The following is a 17,842-nucleotide window of genomic DNA, read 5'->3' on the forward strand; positions in this document are numbered from 1 at the left end:
TTCTTTTGTTCTCTTGTGATTTGATGACTATCTTTAGTGTTATGTTTGGATTCCTTTTTCTTTTTGAGTGTGTGTGTCTATTATAGATCTTGTGTATGATTACCATGAGGTTTTTTTTTTTTAATATTTATTTATTTTGGCTGCGCCACGTCTTAGTTGCAGCATGTGGGATCTTCATTGCAGCATGCATGTGGGATCTAATTCCCTGACCAGGGATCGAACCTGGGCTCCCTGCATTGGGAGCATGGAGTCTTAGCCACTGGACCACCAGGGAAGTCCCCCATGAGGTTTTTATACGTCAATTGATATATATATGTGATTGTTTTAAGTTGCTGATCTCTTAATTTCCAATGCCTTTTAACAACCCTGCATTTGTACTCTCCTCCCCTCATGTTTACTGTTTTTGATATTATGTTTTACATCTAATTGTTTTGTGTATCTCTTTACTGCTTACTGTGGATATAGATTTTACTACTTTTGTGTTTTAACCTTCCTACTAGCTTTGTGTGTGTGTGATTTCCTGCCTTTACTGTTTGCCTTTACCAATGAGATTTTTCCTTTCATGATTTTCGGGTTTCCTGTTATGGCCTTTTCTTTTTTGCTTAGAAAAGTTCCTTTAACATTTCTTGTTTTTGGTTTTGCTTGTCTGTAAGGCTTTTGATCTCTCCATCAAATCTGAATGAGAGCCTTGCTGGGGTATTCTTGGTTGTTGTAGGTTTTTCCCTTTCATCAGTTTAAATATATTGTGCCATTCCCTACTGGCCTACAGAGTTTCTGCTGAAAAGTCAGCTGATAGGTTTATGGGACTTTATTTGTATTTCATTTGTTGTTTTTCCCTTGCTGCTTTTAATATTCTCTCCATCTCTAATTTCTGCCATTTTGATTACAATGTGTCTTGGTGTGTTTCTCTTTGGGTTAATCCTGTGGGGACTCTGTACTTCCTGGATTGGCTGTTTGTTTCCTGTCCCATTTTAGGCCAGTTTTCAGCTATTATGTCTTCAAGTTTGTTCTCGGCTCCCTTTTCTCTGTTTCCTCTTTCTTGGTCCTCTATATTAGTGCACTTGATGTTGTCCCAGAGGTCTCTTAAATTGTCCTCATTTCTTTTCATTATTTTTTCTGTTCAGCTTCAGTGATTTCCACTTCTCCATCTTCCAGCTCGCTAATCCATTCCTCTGTCCCATTTAGTCTACTGTTGATTTCTTCTAGTATATTTTTCATTCCAGTTAGTGTATTCTTCATCTCTGTTTGGTTCTTTACATTTTCCAACTCTTTGTTTAAAACTTCCAACTTCTCTCACTGTTTATCCACTCTTCTCCCGTTTTCTTTGATCATTTTTACGATCACTACCCTGAACTCTTTCTTGAGTAGACTGCATATCTCCACTTTGCTTAGTTTTTCTTCTGGAGTTTTATCTTGTTCCTTCGTTTGGAAAATACTCCTCTGTTGCCTTATTTTGCCGAGTTGTTGTTGTTTTTTTTAATGTATCTGGCAGGTTGGTTACATTTCCCCATCCTGGAGAAGCGGCCTTCTGTAGGAGATGTCCTATGCATCCCAGCAACGCATCCCCCTCTTGTTACCCAAGCTGTATGTCCTCTAGGGGTTCACCCTATGAGGGGTGCATGGGTCCCTCTGTTGTGGCAGGCTGTGTGGGTAGTTTGGTAGGCTTGATTGGCCCCGGGTTCAGTTGATTGCCAGGCCTTGCCTTGTGTGGGGGGTGCTAACCTCTGGTTGGTGGGACCAGGTCACGTGGTGGCTGACTGTGGAACCCAGGAGGCCCGGGACTAGTGCTAGGCACTGGTGGGCAGAGTCAAGGTCAAGGAGACTCTGGGGCTGTTGCCCACCCATTGGTGGGGGAACCCAGGTCCTGGGGCTAGTGCCAGCCTACTGGTAGGCAGAGCCAGATCCTGGAATCTAGTCCCAGTGACCAGGGGTCCCTGAGCTGGTGTTAGGTCGCTGGTGGGTGAGGCCCATTCCTGACATGGTTGAGTGCAGAGTCCAGAGCATCCTGAAGTTTGTGATGGCCTGCTAGTGGGTGGGGCCAGGCCCAGCTGGTCCTAGTGCAGGATCTGGCCTGCTGGTGGAGTGTCCGGGTCCAGCGGCCGTGGAGCTGTGGTTTTCTTGCTGTTGGTGTCTGCTCCCTGGTGGGTGAGACTGGTCTGGAGGCTAGAGCAGACTCCTTGGAATGTGGGACTGTGGCCCAGGCACTGGTGCCTGCCCTTGAGTGGGTGGAGCTGGGCCCTATGGTGGGCAAGGCCATGTCCAGAGGTGGCTGGGGGCTCAGGGGGTCTCAAGGCAGCCTATCTGATGGTGGGTGGAGCTGTGTCCCCACCCAGTTAGTTGCTTGGCCTAAGGTATCCCAGCAGTGGTGCCTATAGGCTGTTGGGCCAGGGCCAGGCTGGGTGCTGGGGCTAAAAAGCCAGAGGGAGGATTCCACAATGACTTGCCAGCACCAGTGTCCACATGGTAGAATGAGCTCCCAAGAATGGCTGCTGCCAGTGACTATATCCCTAGGGTGAGCTGCAGTTGCCTCCTGCCTCTCCAGGAGATTCTCTAAGAGCAGCAGGTAGGTCTGGCCCAGGCTCCTATATAATCACTGTTCCTGCCCTGGGTCCTGGAGCATGTGAGATTTTCTGTGAGCCCTTTGAGAGTGAAGTCTCTGTTTCCACCAGCCCTCTGGTACTCCTGAAAGTAAGCCCCTCTTGCCTTTTAAAGCCAAATGCTCTGGGTGCTCATCTTGCTAGTGCAGGACTCTTGGGCTGAGGAGCCTGACTTGGGGCTTGGAACCCTCTTTTGGGAGAACCTCTGCAGTTGCAATTCTCCTGTATGTCGGTCCCCCACCTGGGGGTATGGGACTTGGCTGTATTGTGACTCCGCCCCTCCTGCCCATCTTGTTGTGGTTCCTTCTTTATATTATCTTTACTTGTAGAAGACCTTTTTGGTAGGTTCTGGTCTTTCCAAAGTGTCAACTTTGGAAGCTGATTAGAACAAGTCAACTGTAAAAAGACATTTATGAGATAATCACAAATGAGAACACTGACTGGATGTTAGTATGAAGGAATTATTGGTGAATTTTTTAGTGTGATAATGGCATTATTTTATCTTTTGAAGGTACATATAGAAATGTACAGATGAAGTAAGGTATCAGAAATTGCCTTAAAATAATTCATTCATAGGAGTATGTGTAGAAAAAGTGAGGGTTGGATAAGAGATGATACAACACAGTCCATGAGTTGATAATTTTTGAAACTGGGTAATGTGGATGTAGTTCATTATACTATTTTCTCTACTTTATGTGTGTTTAAAATCTTCCACTGAGGGGGGAAAAAAAGCAGGTATGAAAAGTACCTTGCACATAGCAGCAGCTCAATAAAGGATTGTTTCTGTAATCTAACAATGAGCAAACTGCACTTTAGAGAGGTTAAGTAACTTAACCTAAAGACACACGGGCTTGGCAAACATCAGTCTGATTCTCAGAGAGTCCTATGTGTAGGTAGCCCAGTTGGCAGCTATGATAATCACAAAAGCCACTCACTCAAATTGAATTTTTATTCCAAAGACTGTAATGGGTATAAAGACAACAGCCCAAACTGAAAACAATCTGCTTAACTGGAAATTAGAAGTAGTTCATTTGCAGGAGAGCAAACAGTGGGTGACAGCCTTGGCACTCTGATAAGTTATAACCAAGAAAGCATAAAAATAACCAATGTCCTTCTGATACACAATGTGGATGTGCAGCATTTACAGCAAATAACAGAAAGGAAAGGAAAAAAATCCACAGAATCCCCCAATTCAGAAATTAATATTCACTTAACAACACAGTGGTGAAGACTTTTGGTAGCAAAATTTTCACAATTCTTAAAATGGGAATCTTCAAAAGTACTTCGTTAAGTTCAAAAGCTAAAAAAACTGAAGAGGGAATAGTTACACTGGCTTAGAAGAGCTGCCGCCTGTCACGAAGATGACAATCAATCAGTCCTAGTTCCAAACACAGTGATAACCGGTGAACCTGACAAACCGAAGAGAGAGGCCGACTGGTGGGCACTGATGTCACTGATTGTACGGACACACTGGATCACTCATCACTAAGAGCCAACTCTAACAGCTACTGCTCCTCCTGACTGATGCCAAGGTTGCCTTTCTGCACCTCGAGCTCCTCAGCACTGACCATCGATGGGTCAATGGCCGCATATTTGGTTCCGTGGAATTGCAGCAAATGTATCTGCAGAAATGCAGAATAATTATTTTAAACAAACATCACTGTTGTGTATTAATGGTTTCTAGTTCTAAAATTACAGAGTCCTGGGGGAATGGGCAAGATAAGGTCAGGGGGTTAAAAGGTACAAAACTACCATGTATAAAATAAGCTACAAGAATATATTGTACAGCATAGGAAATACAGCCAATATTTTACAGTAACTTTAAATGTAGTATAATCTATAAAATTGTTGAATCACTATATAGAACACCTGAAACTAATATTATAAGTTAACTATACCTCAATAAAAATATATACAGTAAAACATTAGAGTAATACATACTAATTAGAAAAACTAGAAAACAGAAAAGTCAAAAAAATTTTACAAACCACAATTTGGGGACTTCCCTGGCAGTGCAGTGGTTGAGAATCCGCCTGCCAATGCAGGGGACATGGGTTCAAGCCCTGGTCTGAGAAGATCCCACATGCTGTGGAGCAACTAAGCCCGTGTGCCACAACTGCTGTGCCTGTGCTCTAGAGCCCGCAAGCTACAACTACTGAGCCCGTGCGCCACAAATACTGAAGCCTGCATGCCTAGAGCCTGTGCTCTGCAACAAGAGAAGCCACCGCAATGAGAAGCCCGCACACTATGATGAAGAGTAGCCCCTGCTTGCTGCAACCAGAGAAAGCCCACATGCAGCAACGAAGACTCAATGCAGGCAAAAAACAAAAAAACACAAAAACAAACCAAAACCACAAAACCACTATTTGGGATCTTTGTTCCTCACTTAATATGTAACCAGTCTTTCCAGGTAACTACAAATTGTTATTAACATCTTAAATTGCCACATGCTGCTTCACCAGTAGGTGTTAATCCTTCCCCTCTGCTGCTACGAATCAGGTCCTTCCCATCCTCTGCTGTTCTAACACCGTAATCACTATCTCTGGGAATCAAGTTTTTTTGTATTTATGATCCTCTCCTCAGGATCTGTTGCCACATGTGGAAAACAGGATCAAAGAACATGACTGGTTTTTTAAGCCTCTTGATAGTACTTGCCAAATTGCAAAGCAACCATTTCTCACCACTATTCTAATATCCATTTAGGCAGGTATTAGAAGAAGTAGTGTGTGTTTGTGTGCGTGTGTTTTAATGCATTAAAATTAGACCAAGAAGTCACTTCGTGGGATTCAGATTGACTCCATTTAAGTCTGGTGTCTTGCTCTGGCTGAATTCATTACATCCAGGAGCCAAGGTCCCATTGTACCAAACGGCTGCTTCAGTGTGTGAGTTCAGGCCTGTGGTTCTTAGAAAAGGGAGAATGGGCATAGAGTCCCTCAGGTGGCTCTAATATGCTTGAATTCTCCTGTAAGTTACTAATGTGGAGCAATGTATCAAGTCAATGCTTCATTCCTACAGAGAATTCTGTAGTTCTCTTACTCGACGACCAAAAAATAAAAGAAACTTTATGTTTCAAACCAGATTCTGTGTTCAAAGTGCTCTGGGATCCAACCTAGGACCTACCTGTACATAGAGATTCACCTCTGCACTTCTGCACAGGTAAGGGAAATTGCCTCCTGTTTTCAGGTGAGCCCTCCGGGCATTAGGATACAGTTTGTACATTTCTTCTTTAGCTTCAGTTGAAAGTGCACTCTGGTCAAACACCTTTAACAGAACATGAGGCCCAAACTGTTATTTCAATGTGTTCTTTGCATGTTCAGCAAAGTGCCGCCCCCCCGCCCAAACCTTACGCTAACCACTACTCTCATCGTAACCCATACACTAACACTAACCCGTTGTCATACCCTAACCTGTACCCTAAGCCGTACCCGTACCCTAACACGTACCCGTACCTTAACCCTAACCTGTACACTAAAACTAACCCGTACCCTAACCCGTTGTCATACCCTAACCTGTACCGTAAACCGTACCCGTACCCTAACACTAACCCTTACCCTAACCTGTACACTAACACTAAACCATACCCTAACCTGTTGTCGTACTCTTACCTGTACCCTAAACCATACCCGTTCCCTAACCCTAAACTTATCCTAACCTGTACCCTAATCCTAACCCGTACACGAACACTAACCTGTACCCTAACATGTACCCTAATCCATTGTCATACCCTAACCTGTACCGTAAACCCTACCCGTTCCCTAACCCTTACCCTAACCCATACACTAATACTAATCCGTACACTAACCCATACCCTAACACGTACCCTAACCATAAGCTGTTGTCATACCCTAACCTGTACCCTAAACCTTACCCATTCCCTAAAACATACCCTAACTCTAAACTGTTGTCTTACCCTAAACTGTACCCTAAACAGTACCCGCTCCCTAACCCTTACCCTAACCGTACCCTAATCCTAACCCGTACACTAACACTAACCGGTACCCTAATATGTATCCTAAACCTAACCCGTGGTTGGACCCTAACCTGTACCCTAAACTATACCCATTCCCTAATACTAACCTAAACTTAGCCTAACCCATACCCTAATCCTAACCTGTACACTAATACTAACCCATACCCTAACCCGTTGTCATACCCTAACCTGTACCTTAACCGCACCTGTTCACCAAACCTAACCCTAACCCTTACCCTTATCTGTACCTTAATCCTAACCTGTACAGCAACACTAACCCATACCCTAACACGTACCCGATCCCTAACCCATTGTCATACCCTAACCTGTACCCTAATCCTAACCCATACACTAACAGTAACCCGTACCATATCACGTATCCTAATCCTAACCTGTTGTCATACACTAACTGGTATCCTAAACCGAACCCATACCCTAACCCTAACTATAACCCTAATCCTTACCCTAAACATACCCTAATCCTAACCCGTACACTAACACTAACCTGTACCCAGACACATATCCTAATCTGTTGTTGTACTTTAAACTGTGATCTAAACCGTACACGTTCCCTAACCCTTACGCTAACCCATGCCCTAATCTTAACCCATACACGAACACTAACTCATACCCTAACACATACCCTAATCCTAACCCGTTCTCGTACCCTAACCTGTACCCTAATCCATACCCATTCCCTAACACTAAACCTAACCATGACCCTAACCCTAACCCTTAGCCTAACTCTTGTCCTAACGTATACCCTAATCCTAAACCATACACTAACACTAACCTGTACATTAACACATACCCTAACCCGCTGTCGTACCCTAAACCGTACCCGTTCACTAACCCTAACCCCAACCCTTACCATAACCTTACCCTAACATGTACCTTAATCCTAACCTGTATACTAACACGTACCCTAACCCGTTATCGTATGCTAACCTGTACCCTAAACCGTATCCGTTCCCTACCCTAAACCTAACCCTTACCTTAACCCATACACTAGCCCGTACCCTAACATGTACCCTAACCCATTGTCATGCCCTATCCTGTACCCTAAACCATACCCGTTCCCTAACCCTTGACCTTACTGTTAACCACACCAATATCCTAACCCGTACACAAACACTAACCCATACCCTAACACATACCCTATCTCTATCTCATTCTCATAGCCTAACCGGTACCCTAAACCGTACCCATTCTCTAATGCTAACCCTAACCCGTACCCTAATCCTAACCAATATACTAATACTAACCCATATCCTAACACATACCGTAAACCAAATCTCTTGTTGTACCCTAAACTGTACACTAAACCTCACCTGTTCCCTAATCCTAACTATAACCCTAAACCTTACGCCAAACCGTACCCTCATCCTAACCCATACACTAACACTAATCCGTACCCTAACACGTACCCTAAGCTTAACCTGTTGTCGTACCCTAACCTGTACCCTAAACTGTACATGTTCCCTAACCCTTACCCTAACTCGTACCCGAATCCTAACCCTTACACTAACCCGTACCCTAACACGTACCCTAAGCCTAACCTGTTGTCATAACCTAACCTGTACCCTAAATCGTACCCGTACCCTAACCCTTACTCTAACCTGTAACCTAATCCTAAACCATACACTAAAACTAACACATACCCTAACCCGTTGTCGTACCCTTACCTGTACCCTAATCCTAACCCATACACTAACACTAACCTTGTACCATAACACGTATGCTAACCCCAACCTGATGTCATACACTAACCTGTACCCTAAACCGCACCCGTGCCCTAACCCTTACCCTAACCCGTACCCGAACATGTACCCTAACCCATTGTCATATCCTAACATGTACCCTAAAATGTATATGTTCCCTAACCCTAACCCTTACCATAATCCTAACCCGCACACTAACACTAGCCCGTAACTTAACACATACCCTAACTCTAACCCGTTTTTGTGCTCTAACCGGTAACCTAAACCTTACCCGTTCCCTAACCTTAACCTTAAACCTAATCCTAACCCTTATCCTAAGCCGGACCCTAATCCTAACCCATACACTAACACTAACCCATACTCTAAATTTAACCCATTGTTGTACACTAACCTGTACCCTAAACCATACCCGTTCTCTAACCCTAACCCTTACTCTGTTACTTGTACCCTGAATCTAACCCGTACACTAACACTAACCCATACCTAAAACGTACCCTAATCCTAACCTGTTGTCGTACCCTAACCTGTATCCTAATCCATACCCGTTCCCTAACACTAACCTGAACCCAGACTCTAACCCTAACACTAAACCTTACCCTAATCCTTACCCTAACGTATACCCTAATCCTAACGTGTACACTAACACTAATCCATATCCTAACACATACCCTAACCCTAAGCTGTTGTCGTACACTAACCTGTACCTAAACCTCACCCGTTCCCTAACCCTTACTCTAACCTAATACTAACCTGTGCACTAACACCCATACCCTTACCCGAACCATACCCTAATCCTAACCCATACACTAACACTAATCTGTACCTAATAAGTACCCTAAGCTTAACCCGTTCTCTTACCCTAACCCGTACCTAAACCGTACCCGATCCCTAACCCTTACCCCTGCACTAATCCTAATCTGTACACCAAAACTAACCCATACCCCTAACACATACCCTAATCCTAACCCATGTCCTACACTAATCTGTATCCTAAACTCTACCCATTTCCTAATCCTAACCCTTCCTAATCCTAACCCTTACCCTTACCCAAACTGTATCCTAATCCTAACCCGTACACTAACACTAACCCATACCCTAATACGTACCCTAACCCATTTTCGTACCCTAACCCTATCCTAACCCTAACCTGTTGTCGTACCCTAACCTGTACCCTGAACAATACCCATTCCCTAACACTAACCCTAACTCTTATCCTAACTTGTATCCTAGTCATAACCAGTACACTAACACTAACCCATACCCTAAACTGTTGTACCCTAATCTGTACCTTAAACCATACCCATTCCCTAACCGTAACCCTAACTCTAACCCTTACCTTAACCCATACCCTAAAACGTACCCTAATCCTAACCCATTGTCGTACCCTAAACTGTACCCTACACCATTACCCGTTCCCTAACCCTAATTCTAACTCTTACCCTAACATGTAACATAATCCTAACCCATACACTAACACGTACCCTAACCCATTCTTGTACCCCTAACCCTAATCCTTACCCCAACCCGTACCCTAATACTAATTCGTACACTAACAGTAACCCGTAGCCTAACACTACCCTAACCCTAATCCTCATCCTAACCCGTATCCTAATCCTAAACCGTACACTAACACTTACCCGTACTCTAACTCATACCCTAACTCTAATCCGTTTTCATACCCTAAACTGTACTCGTTTCCTAATCTTATACCAAATTCTAACTCTAACCCTTACCCTAATCCGTACACTAACACGTAAGTTAACCCGTACCCTAACTCTAACCCGTTTTTGTACCCTAACCGGTACTCTTAATAAACCTGACAAGTTCCCTAACCTAACCTTAACCCTAACCCGTACCCTAAACCGTACCCATTCCCTAACCCTAAACGTTATCCTAACCCTTACTCGTACCCTAAATCTAACCCATACACTAACAGTAACCTGTACCTAACACCCCAACACTAACACGTCATACCCTAAACTGTACCGTAAACCATACCCGTTCCCTAACCCTAACACTTACCCTAACCCTTGCCCTAATCCGTACCCTAATCCTAATCTGTACACTAACCCATACCCTAACATGTACCCTAATCCTAACCCGTTGTCGTACCCTAAACCGTATCTGTTCCCTACCCTAAACCTAACCTTTACTGTAACCCATACACTAACCCGTACCCTAATTCTAACCCGCAAACTAACCCATACCCTAACCCATACCCTAACCTGTATCCTAATCCTAACCAATATACTAATACTACCCCATACCCTAACACGTACCCTAGGCCAAATCCCTTGTTGTACCCTAAACTGTACACTAAACCGTACCTGTTCCCTAATCCTAACCATAACACTAAACCTTACGCTAACCCATACACTAACACTAATCTGTACCCTAATGCGTACCCTAAGCCTGACCTGTTGTCGTACCCTAAACTGTACCCTAAAGCTTACCCATACCCTAACTCTAACCCCTACCCTAACTGGTACCCTAATCCTAATCCTTACACTAACCCATACCCTAACAAGTACTCTAAGCCTAACTCATTGTCATACCCTAATCTGTACCCTAAACCTTACCTGTTCCTTAACCCTAAACCTAACCAAAAACCTTTACCCTCTTACCCAAACCATACCCTAATCCTAATCTGTACACTAACCCATACTCTAGCCCTAACCCGTCATCATACCCTAACCTGTACCCTAATCCATACCTGTTCCCTAACTGTAACCCTAAACCTAACCCTTACCCTGATCCATAAACTAATCCTAACCTGTACACTAACGCTAACCCATACCCTAACATGTACCCTAACCTTAACCCATTGTCATACCCTTACCTGTACACTAAATCATATCCGTTCCCTAACCATAATCCTTAACCTACTATACCCTAATCCTAACCCGTACACTAACACGTACCCTAAACTTAACCTGTTGTCCTACTCTGACCTGTACCCTAAACCGCACCTGTTTCCTAACCCTAACTCTAACCTTAACTTTTATCCTAACTCTTACCCTAACCGTACCCTAACCTAACCAGTACACTAACACTAATCCATACCCTAAGACGTACTCTAAGCCTAACCTTTTGTTATACCCTAACCTATACGCTAAGCCGTACCCATTCCCTAGCCCTAACCCTTACCCTAACCGTACCCTAACCCGTACACTAACACTAATCCATACTGTGACACATACCCTAAGCCTAACCTGCTGCAGTACCCTAAACCGTAACCGTACCCAATGCTAACCCTAACCCTTACCGTAACCCACACCATAATCCTAAACCGTAAACTAAAACTAACCCATACCCTAACATGTACCCTAACCCTAAACCGTTGTTGTACCCTAACCTGTACCCTAAACCATACCCGTTCCCTAACCCTAACCCTATCTGTACTCTAATCCTAACCCATACAATAACACTAATCCATACCCTAAGCCTAACCTGTTGTCGTACATAACCTGTAGCCTAAACCATACCCATTCCCTAACCCTAACACTAACCCTTACCCTAACCAGTACCCTAATCCTAATGCATATGCTAATACAAACCCTTACCCTAACACGTGCCCTAACCAAAACCCATTGTACCCCAAACTGTACCCTAACCCGTATATTAAACCTTACGCTAACCCATATCCTCATCCTAACCTGTACACTAACACTAACGAACACCCTAACACATACACTAACCCTAACCCATTGTCATACCCTAACCTGCACCCTAAACTGTACCCGTTCCGTAACCCTAACCCTAAACCTTACCCTAACCTAACCCGTACCCTAATCCCAATCCATACACTAACAATAACCCGTACCCTAACCCTAATCCATTGTCGTAGCCTAACGGGTACCTTAAACCATACTCGTTCCCTAACACTAACCCTATTCCTAATCCTTACTCTAACCCTTACCCTAATCCGCACCCTAATCCCAATCTGTACACTAACACCCGTAACTTAACACGTACCCTAACTCTAACCCGTTTTCGTACCCTAACCAGTACCCTAAACCTTACCAGTTCCCTAATCCTAACCTTAACCCTAACGCTTACCCTAACACTTATCCTAATCCTAACTCATACCCTAACACTAACCCTTACACTAACATGTACCCTAACCCGTTGTTGTACCCTAACCTGTACTGTAAACCATACCAGTTCTCTAACCCTAAACCTAACCAAAACCCTTACCCTACCCTTACCCGATCCGTACCCTAATCCTAACCCATACACTATACTAATCGGTACCCATAACATACCCTAAGCCTAACCTGTTGTACCCTAACTTGTACCCTAAACCCTAGCCTTTCCCTAATCCTAACCCTAACCCTTAACCTAACCCGTACGCTAACCCTAACCCGTACCTTAACACTAACTCGTACCCTAACATGTACCCTAACCATAACACGTTGTTGTTCCCTAACCTTTTCTCTAAACTGTACTCGTTCCCTAAGCCGTACCCTAATCGTAACCCATATGCTAACACTAACCCATTCCCTAACACGTACCGTAATCCTAACCCGTTGTCGTACCCTAACCTGTACCCTAAACAGTACCTGTTCCCTAACGCTAACCCTAACCCTAGCCTTATCCTAAACCTTACCCCAAACCGTACCTTAATACTAATTCATACACTAACATGTACCCCAAACCTAACTTGTTGTAGTACCCTAACCTGTACCCTAAACCGTGCTCATTCCCTAACCCGTACCCGAACCCTTACCCTAACCCATACCCTAATGCTAACCCGTACACTAACACCCATACCCTAACACGTACCATAACACTAACCCGCTGTCATACACTGAACTGTACCTGTGCCCTAACCCTTACCGTAACACGTACCATAACTATAACCCATTGTCATATCCTATCCTGTACCCTAAAACGTATACATTCCCTAACCCTAATACCCTAACCCTTACCCTAACCCATACAGTAATTCTAATCCGTACACTAATACTAACCTGTAACTTAACACGTATCCTAACTCTAACCCGTTTTCATACCCTAACCGGTAACGTAAACCTTACCCGTTCCCTAACCTTAACCCTAATCCTAATCCTTACCCTAACCAGACCCTAATCCTCACTTGTACACTAACACTGATCTGTATCCTAACACGTACCCTAAACCTAACCTGTTGTACCCTAAATTGTACCTGTTCCCTAACCCGAACCCTTACTCTTACCCTAATCTGTACCGTAATCCTAAACTATACACTAACACTAACCCACACCCTAACACGTACCCTAATCCTAACCCATTGTGGTACCCTAACCTGTACCCTAATTCATACCCATTCCCTAACACTAACCCGGACCCAAACCCTAAACCTTACTCTAACCCTTTCCCTAATGTATACCCCAATTCTAACCCATACACTAACATGAACCCATACCCTAACATGTACCCTAACCCTAACCTGTTGTCATACTCTATCCTGTACTCTAAAACATACCCGTTTCCCAACCCTAACCCTTACCATTACCCATATGAATATCCTAACCTGTACCATAACTGTACCCTAACATGTTGTCATACCCTAACCTGTACCCTAAACTGTACCTGTTCTGTAACTCTAACCCTAACACTCACCCTTACCCCAACTGTCACCCTAACCCGTACCCTAATCCTAACCCATACACTAACAATAACCTGTACCCTAAGCCGTACACTAACACTAACCCGTACCACAACATGCACCCTAACCCTAACCTGTTGTCGTACACTAACCTGTACCCTAAACCGTATCAGTTCCCTAACCCTAACAATAACCCTTACCCGAACCGTACCCTAATCCGAAGCTGTACACTAACGCTAATCCGTACCCAATCCCTAACCCTAACCCTAATCCTTACCCTAAGTCTTACCCTAACTTGTACACCAAAACTAACCCGTACTCTAACCCGTTATCGTACCCTAACCTGTACCCTAAACCGCACCCGTTCCCTAACCCTAATCCAAACCCTTACCGTAACTTGTACGCTAATCCTAACCCATACACTACTACATACCCTAACATGTACCCAAAATCTAATCCTTTGTCATACCCTAACCTGTATCCTAAGTCGTACTCATTCTCTAATCCTAATCCTAACCCTTAATCTAAACATAACCCTTACCCTAACCCGTATCCTAATCCGTAAACTAAAAACCCGTACCCTAACACGTACTGTAACCCTAACCCGTTGTCATACCCTAACCTGTACCTGAAACCGTACCCGTTCCCTATCCCTAACCGTTACCCTAACTCGTACCCTAATCCTAACCCATACGCTAACACTAATCCGTACCCTAAAATGTACCCTAACCTGTTGTCATACCCTAAACTGTAACCTAAACAGTACCCGATTCCTCACCCTAACCCTTACCCTAACCGTACACTAATCCTAAACCGTACACTAACACGTAACCTAACCTTAACCTGTTGTCGTGCCCTAACCTGTACCCTAAACCGTACCCATTCCGTAACCCAAACCCTAACCCTCACCCTTAACCTAACCCTTACCCTAACCCATGCCCTAATCCTAAACCGTACACTAACACTACCCTGTACCATAACACACACCCTAAGCCTAACCTGCTGTCAATACGCTAACCTGTACCCTAAACTGTACCTGTTCTCTAACCCTTACCCTAACATGTACCATAACCCATTGTACCCCAAACTGTACACTAACAGTAACCCATACCCTAACATGTACACTAACCCGTTGTCATACCCTAACCTGCACCCTAAACTGTACCGTTCCCTAACCCTAACCCTAAAGCTAATCCTTAACCTAATCAGTACCCTAATCCTACTCCATACACTAACCCTAACCCTAACACATACCCTAAGCCTAATCCGTTGTACCCTAACCTGTATCCTAAACAGTACCCGTTCCCTAAAACTAACCCTAACTCTAACCCTTACCCTAACTTTACCCTAATCTTAAGACGTACCCTAACCCTAACACGTTGTTGTACCCTTACCTGTACCCAAACTGTACCCATTCCCTAGCCCTAACCCTTACACTAACCATTTCCCTAATACTAAACTGTACACTAAGACTAATCTGTACCCTAACACGTACCCTAACCCTAACACGTTGTCATACCCTTACCTGTATCCAAACCGTACCCATTCCCTAGCCCTAACCCGAACCCTAACACTAATCCTTACCCTAACCTGTACCCTAAACCTAACCAGTTGTCGTACACTAACCTGTACCCTAAACCGTAGCCATTCCCTAACCCTTACCCGAACCGTACACTAATCCTAACCCGTACACTAACACTAATCTGTACCCTAACACGTACCCTAAACCTAACCCATTGTTGCACCCTAACCTGTACCCTAACCGTACCCATACCCTAGCCCTTAACCTAAACCTTATCCTAACCCATACTCTAATCCTAGTTCATAAACTGAAACTAACCCATACCCTAACCCATTGTTATAACTTAACCTTTACCCTAAACCATACCCATTCCCTAAACTTAACCATTACCCTATCCCTTGCCCTAACTGTACCCTAACCTAACCTGTGCACTAACACTAATCCGTACCCTAACATGTACCCTAAGCCTAACCCTTTGTCGTACCCTAACCCGTATCCATTCCCTAACCCTAACCCGTACCCTAATCCTAGCCATACACTAACACTAACCCTTTTCCTAACACGTACCCTAACCCTACTCCCTTGTTATACCGTAAACTGCACTCTAAGCCGTATCTGCTCCCTAGCCTGAACCTTAATCCTAAAACTAATCCTTACTCTAACACCCTAACTGGTACTCTAACCTAAACTATACATTAACCCATACCTTAACACGTACCCTAACTCAAACCCATTTTCATACCCTAACCTGTACACTAAACCGTACCCGTTCCCTATCCATAACCCTAACCCTTACCCTATCCCATAACCTAATCCTAAATCGTACACTAACACTAACCCGTACCCTAACCCTAACACGTTGTCATACCCTAACCTGTACCCTGAACCATACCCGTTCCCTAACCCGTACCCTAATCCTAACCTGTACCTTAACAGTAACGCATTACCTAACACGTACCCTAACCCTAAACCATTGTCATACCCTAATCTGTACTTTAAAGCATACCTGTTTCCTATCCCTAACCCTTACCCTAACCTGTACCCTAATCCTAACCTGTATGCTAAAACTAACTCTTATCCTAATACATACCCTAACTCTAATCCGTTGTCATACCCTAACCTGCACCCTAAAGCGTACCTGTTCCCTAACCCGAACACTAACCCTAATCTTTACCTTAGCACGTACCCTAACCCTAAACCGTTTTCGTACCCTAACCTGTACCCGAAACCGTACTGTTGCCTACCCATAAATCTAACCCTTACCCCAACCCATACCCTAAACTGTACAATAACACTAATACGTACCCTAACCGTTGTCAGAACCTTACCTGTACCCTAAACCGTACCCGTTCCCTAACCATAACTCTAACAATAATCCTTATCCTAAACTTACTCCTATCTTAACACATACACTAACACTAATCCATACCGTAGCCCAAACCCATTGTCATACCCTTTACCCTAAACCATTCGCGTACCCTAGCCCTAACCTTAATCCTTAACCGTACCTTAAGCCTAACCCGTACAGTAACACTAACCGGTACCCTAACACGTACCCTAACCCGAACCCTAATCGTAACCGAAACACTAAGACTAACATGTACCCTAACATGTATCTTAACCCTAAACTGCTGTCGTGCCCTAACCTGTACCTAAAGTGTACCCATTCCCTAACCCTCACCCTAACCCGTACACTTACACTAACCTGTACCCTAACACATACCCTAAACCTAACCTGTTGTTCTACCATAATCTGTACTCTAAACTGTATCTGTTCCCCAACTCTAACCCTTACTCTTACTCTTAAACTTACCGTTACCTGCACCAATATCCTAACCTGTACCCTAACACGTACCCTATCCCTAACCCCTTGTCATTCCCTAACCCTAAAGCTTACCCTAACCCATAACCTAATCCTAACCTGAACACTAACACTAACCAGTACCCTAATCCTAACACACTGTCATACCCTAACCTGTACCCTAAACCATACCTGTTCCATAACCCTCACCCTTACCATAACCCTTACGCTAACATGTATCCTAATCCTAACCCACAAACTAACACTAACCTGTACTCTAACACTTACCCTAAGCCTAACCCATTGTCGTACCCTAAACTGCACCTGTTCCCTAACCCTAACCCTTATCTTAACCCGTACCCTAATCCTAACCCATACACTAAAACTAACGGGTACCCTAATCCGTTGTTGTACCCTAACCTGTACCGTAAACCGTACCCGTTCCCGAACCCTAACACTAACCCTTATCCTAACACTTACCCTAACCCGTACCCTAATCCTAACCCATACACTAATAAACACTCACCTATACCATAACACACACCCTAACCCATTGTCCTACACTTACCTGTACCCATTCCGTAAACCTAACCCTAACCCTTACCCTAACTTTACCCTAATTCTAACCCGTACACTAACAC

At 44.0% G+C, this 17,842-nt stretch overlaps 1 protein-coding gene across 9 annotated transcripts in view; it reads right to left on the reverse strand.

Moving 5' to 3' along the window:
* SPG21 (SPG21 abhydrolase domain containing, maspardin) overlaps positions 1 to 17,842 on the reverse strand; it is a 121,545-nt gene that overhangs the window by 32,989 nt on the left and 70,714 nt on the right. For 6 of the 9 annotated variants that reach the window (XM_060151888.1, XM_060151905.1, XM_060151896.1 and 3 more), the window contains 2 exons: positions 5,718 to 5,858; positions 3,533 to 4,219 (listed from right to left, as the gene is read on the reverse strand). In XM_060151888.1, coding sequence (XP_060007871.1) covers positions 4,103 to 4,219; positions 5,718 to 5,858 — 258 coding nt within the window. In that variant the 3' untranslated portion in view covers positions 3,533 to 4,102. Of the gene's footprint in view, positions 1 to 3,532; positions 4,220 to 5,717; positions 5,859 to 17,842 lie in introns of those variants that run through there. The other 3 variants (XM_060151937.1, XM_060151926.1, XM_060151915.1) reach the window with 2 other exon arrangements.

This window comes from Lagenorhynchus albirostris, chromosome 1 (assembly GCF_949774975.1).
Source record: "Lagenorhynchus albirostris chromosome 1, mLagAlb1.1, whole genome shotgun sequence".
NCBI classification, from domain to species: domain Eukaryota; kingdom Metazoa; phylum Chordata; class Mammalia; order Artiodactyla; family Delphinidae; genus Lagenorhynchus; species Lagenorhynchus albirostris.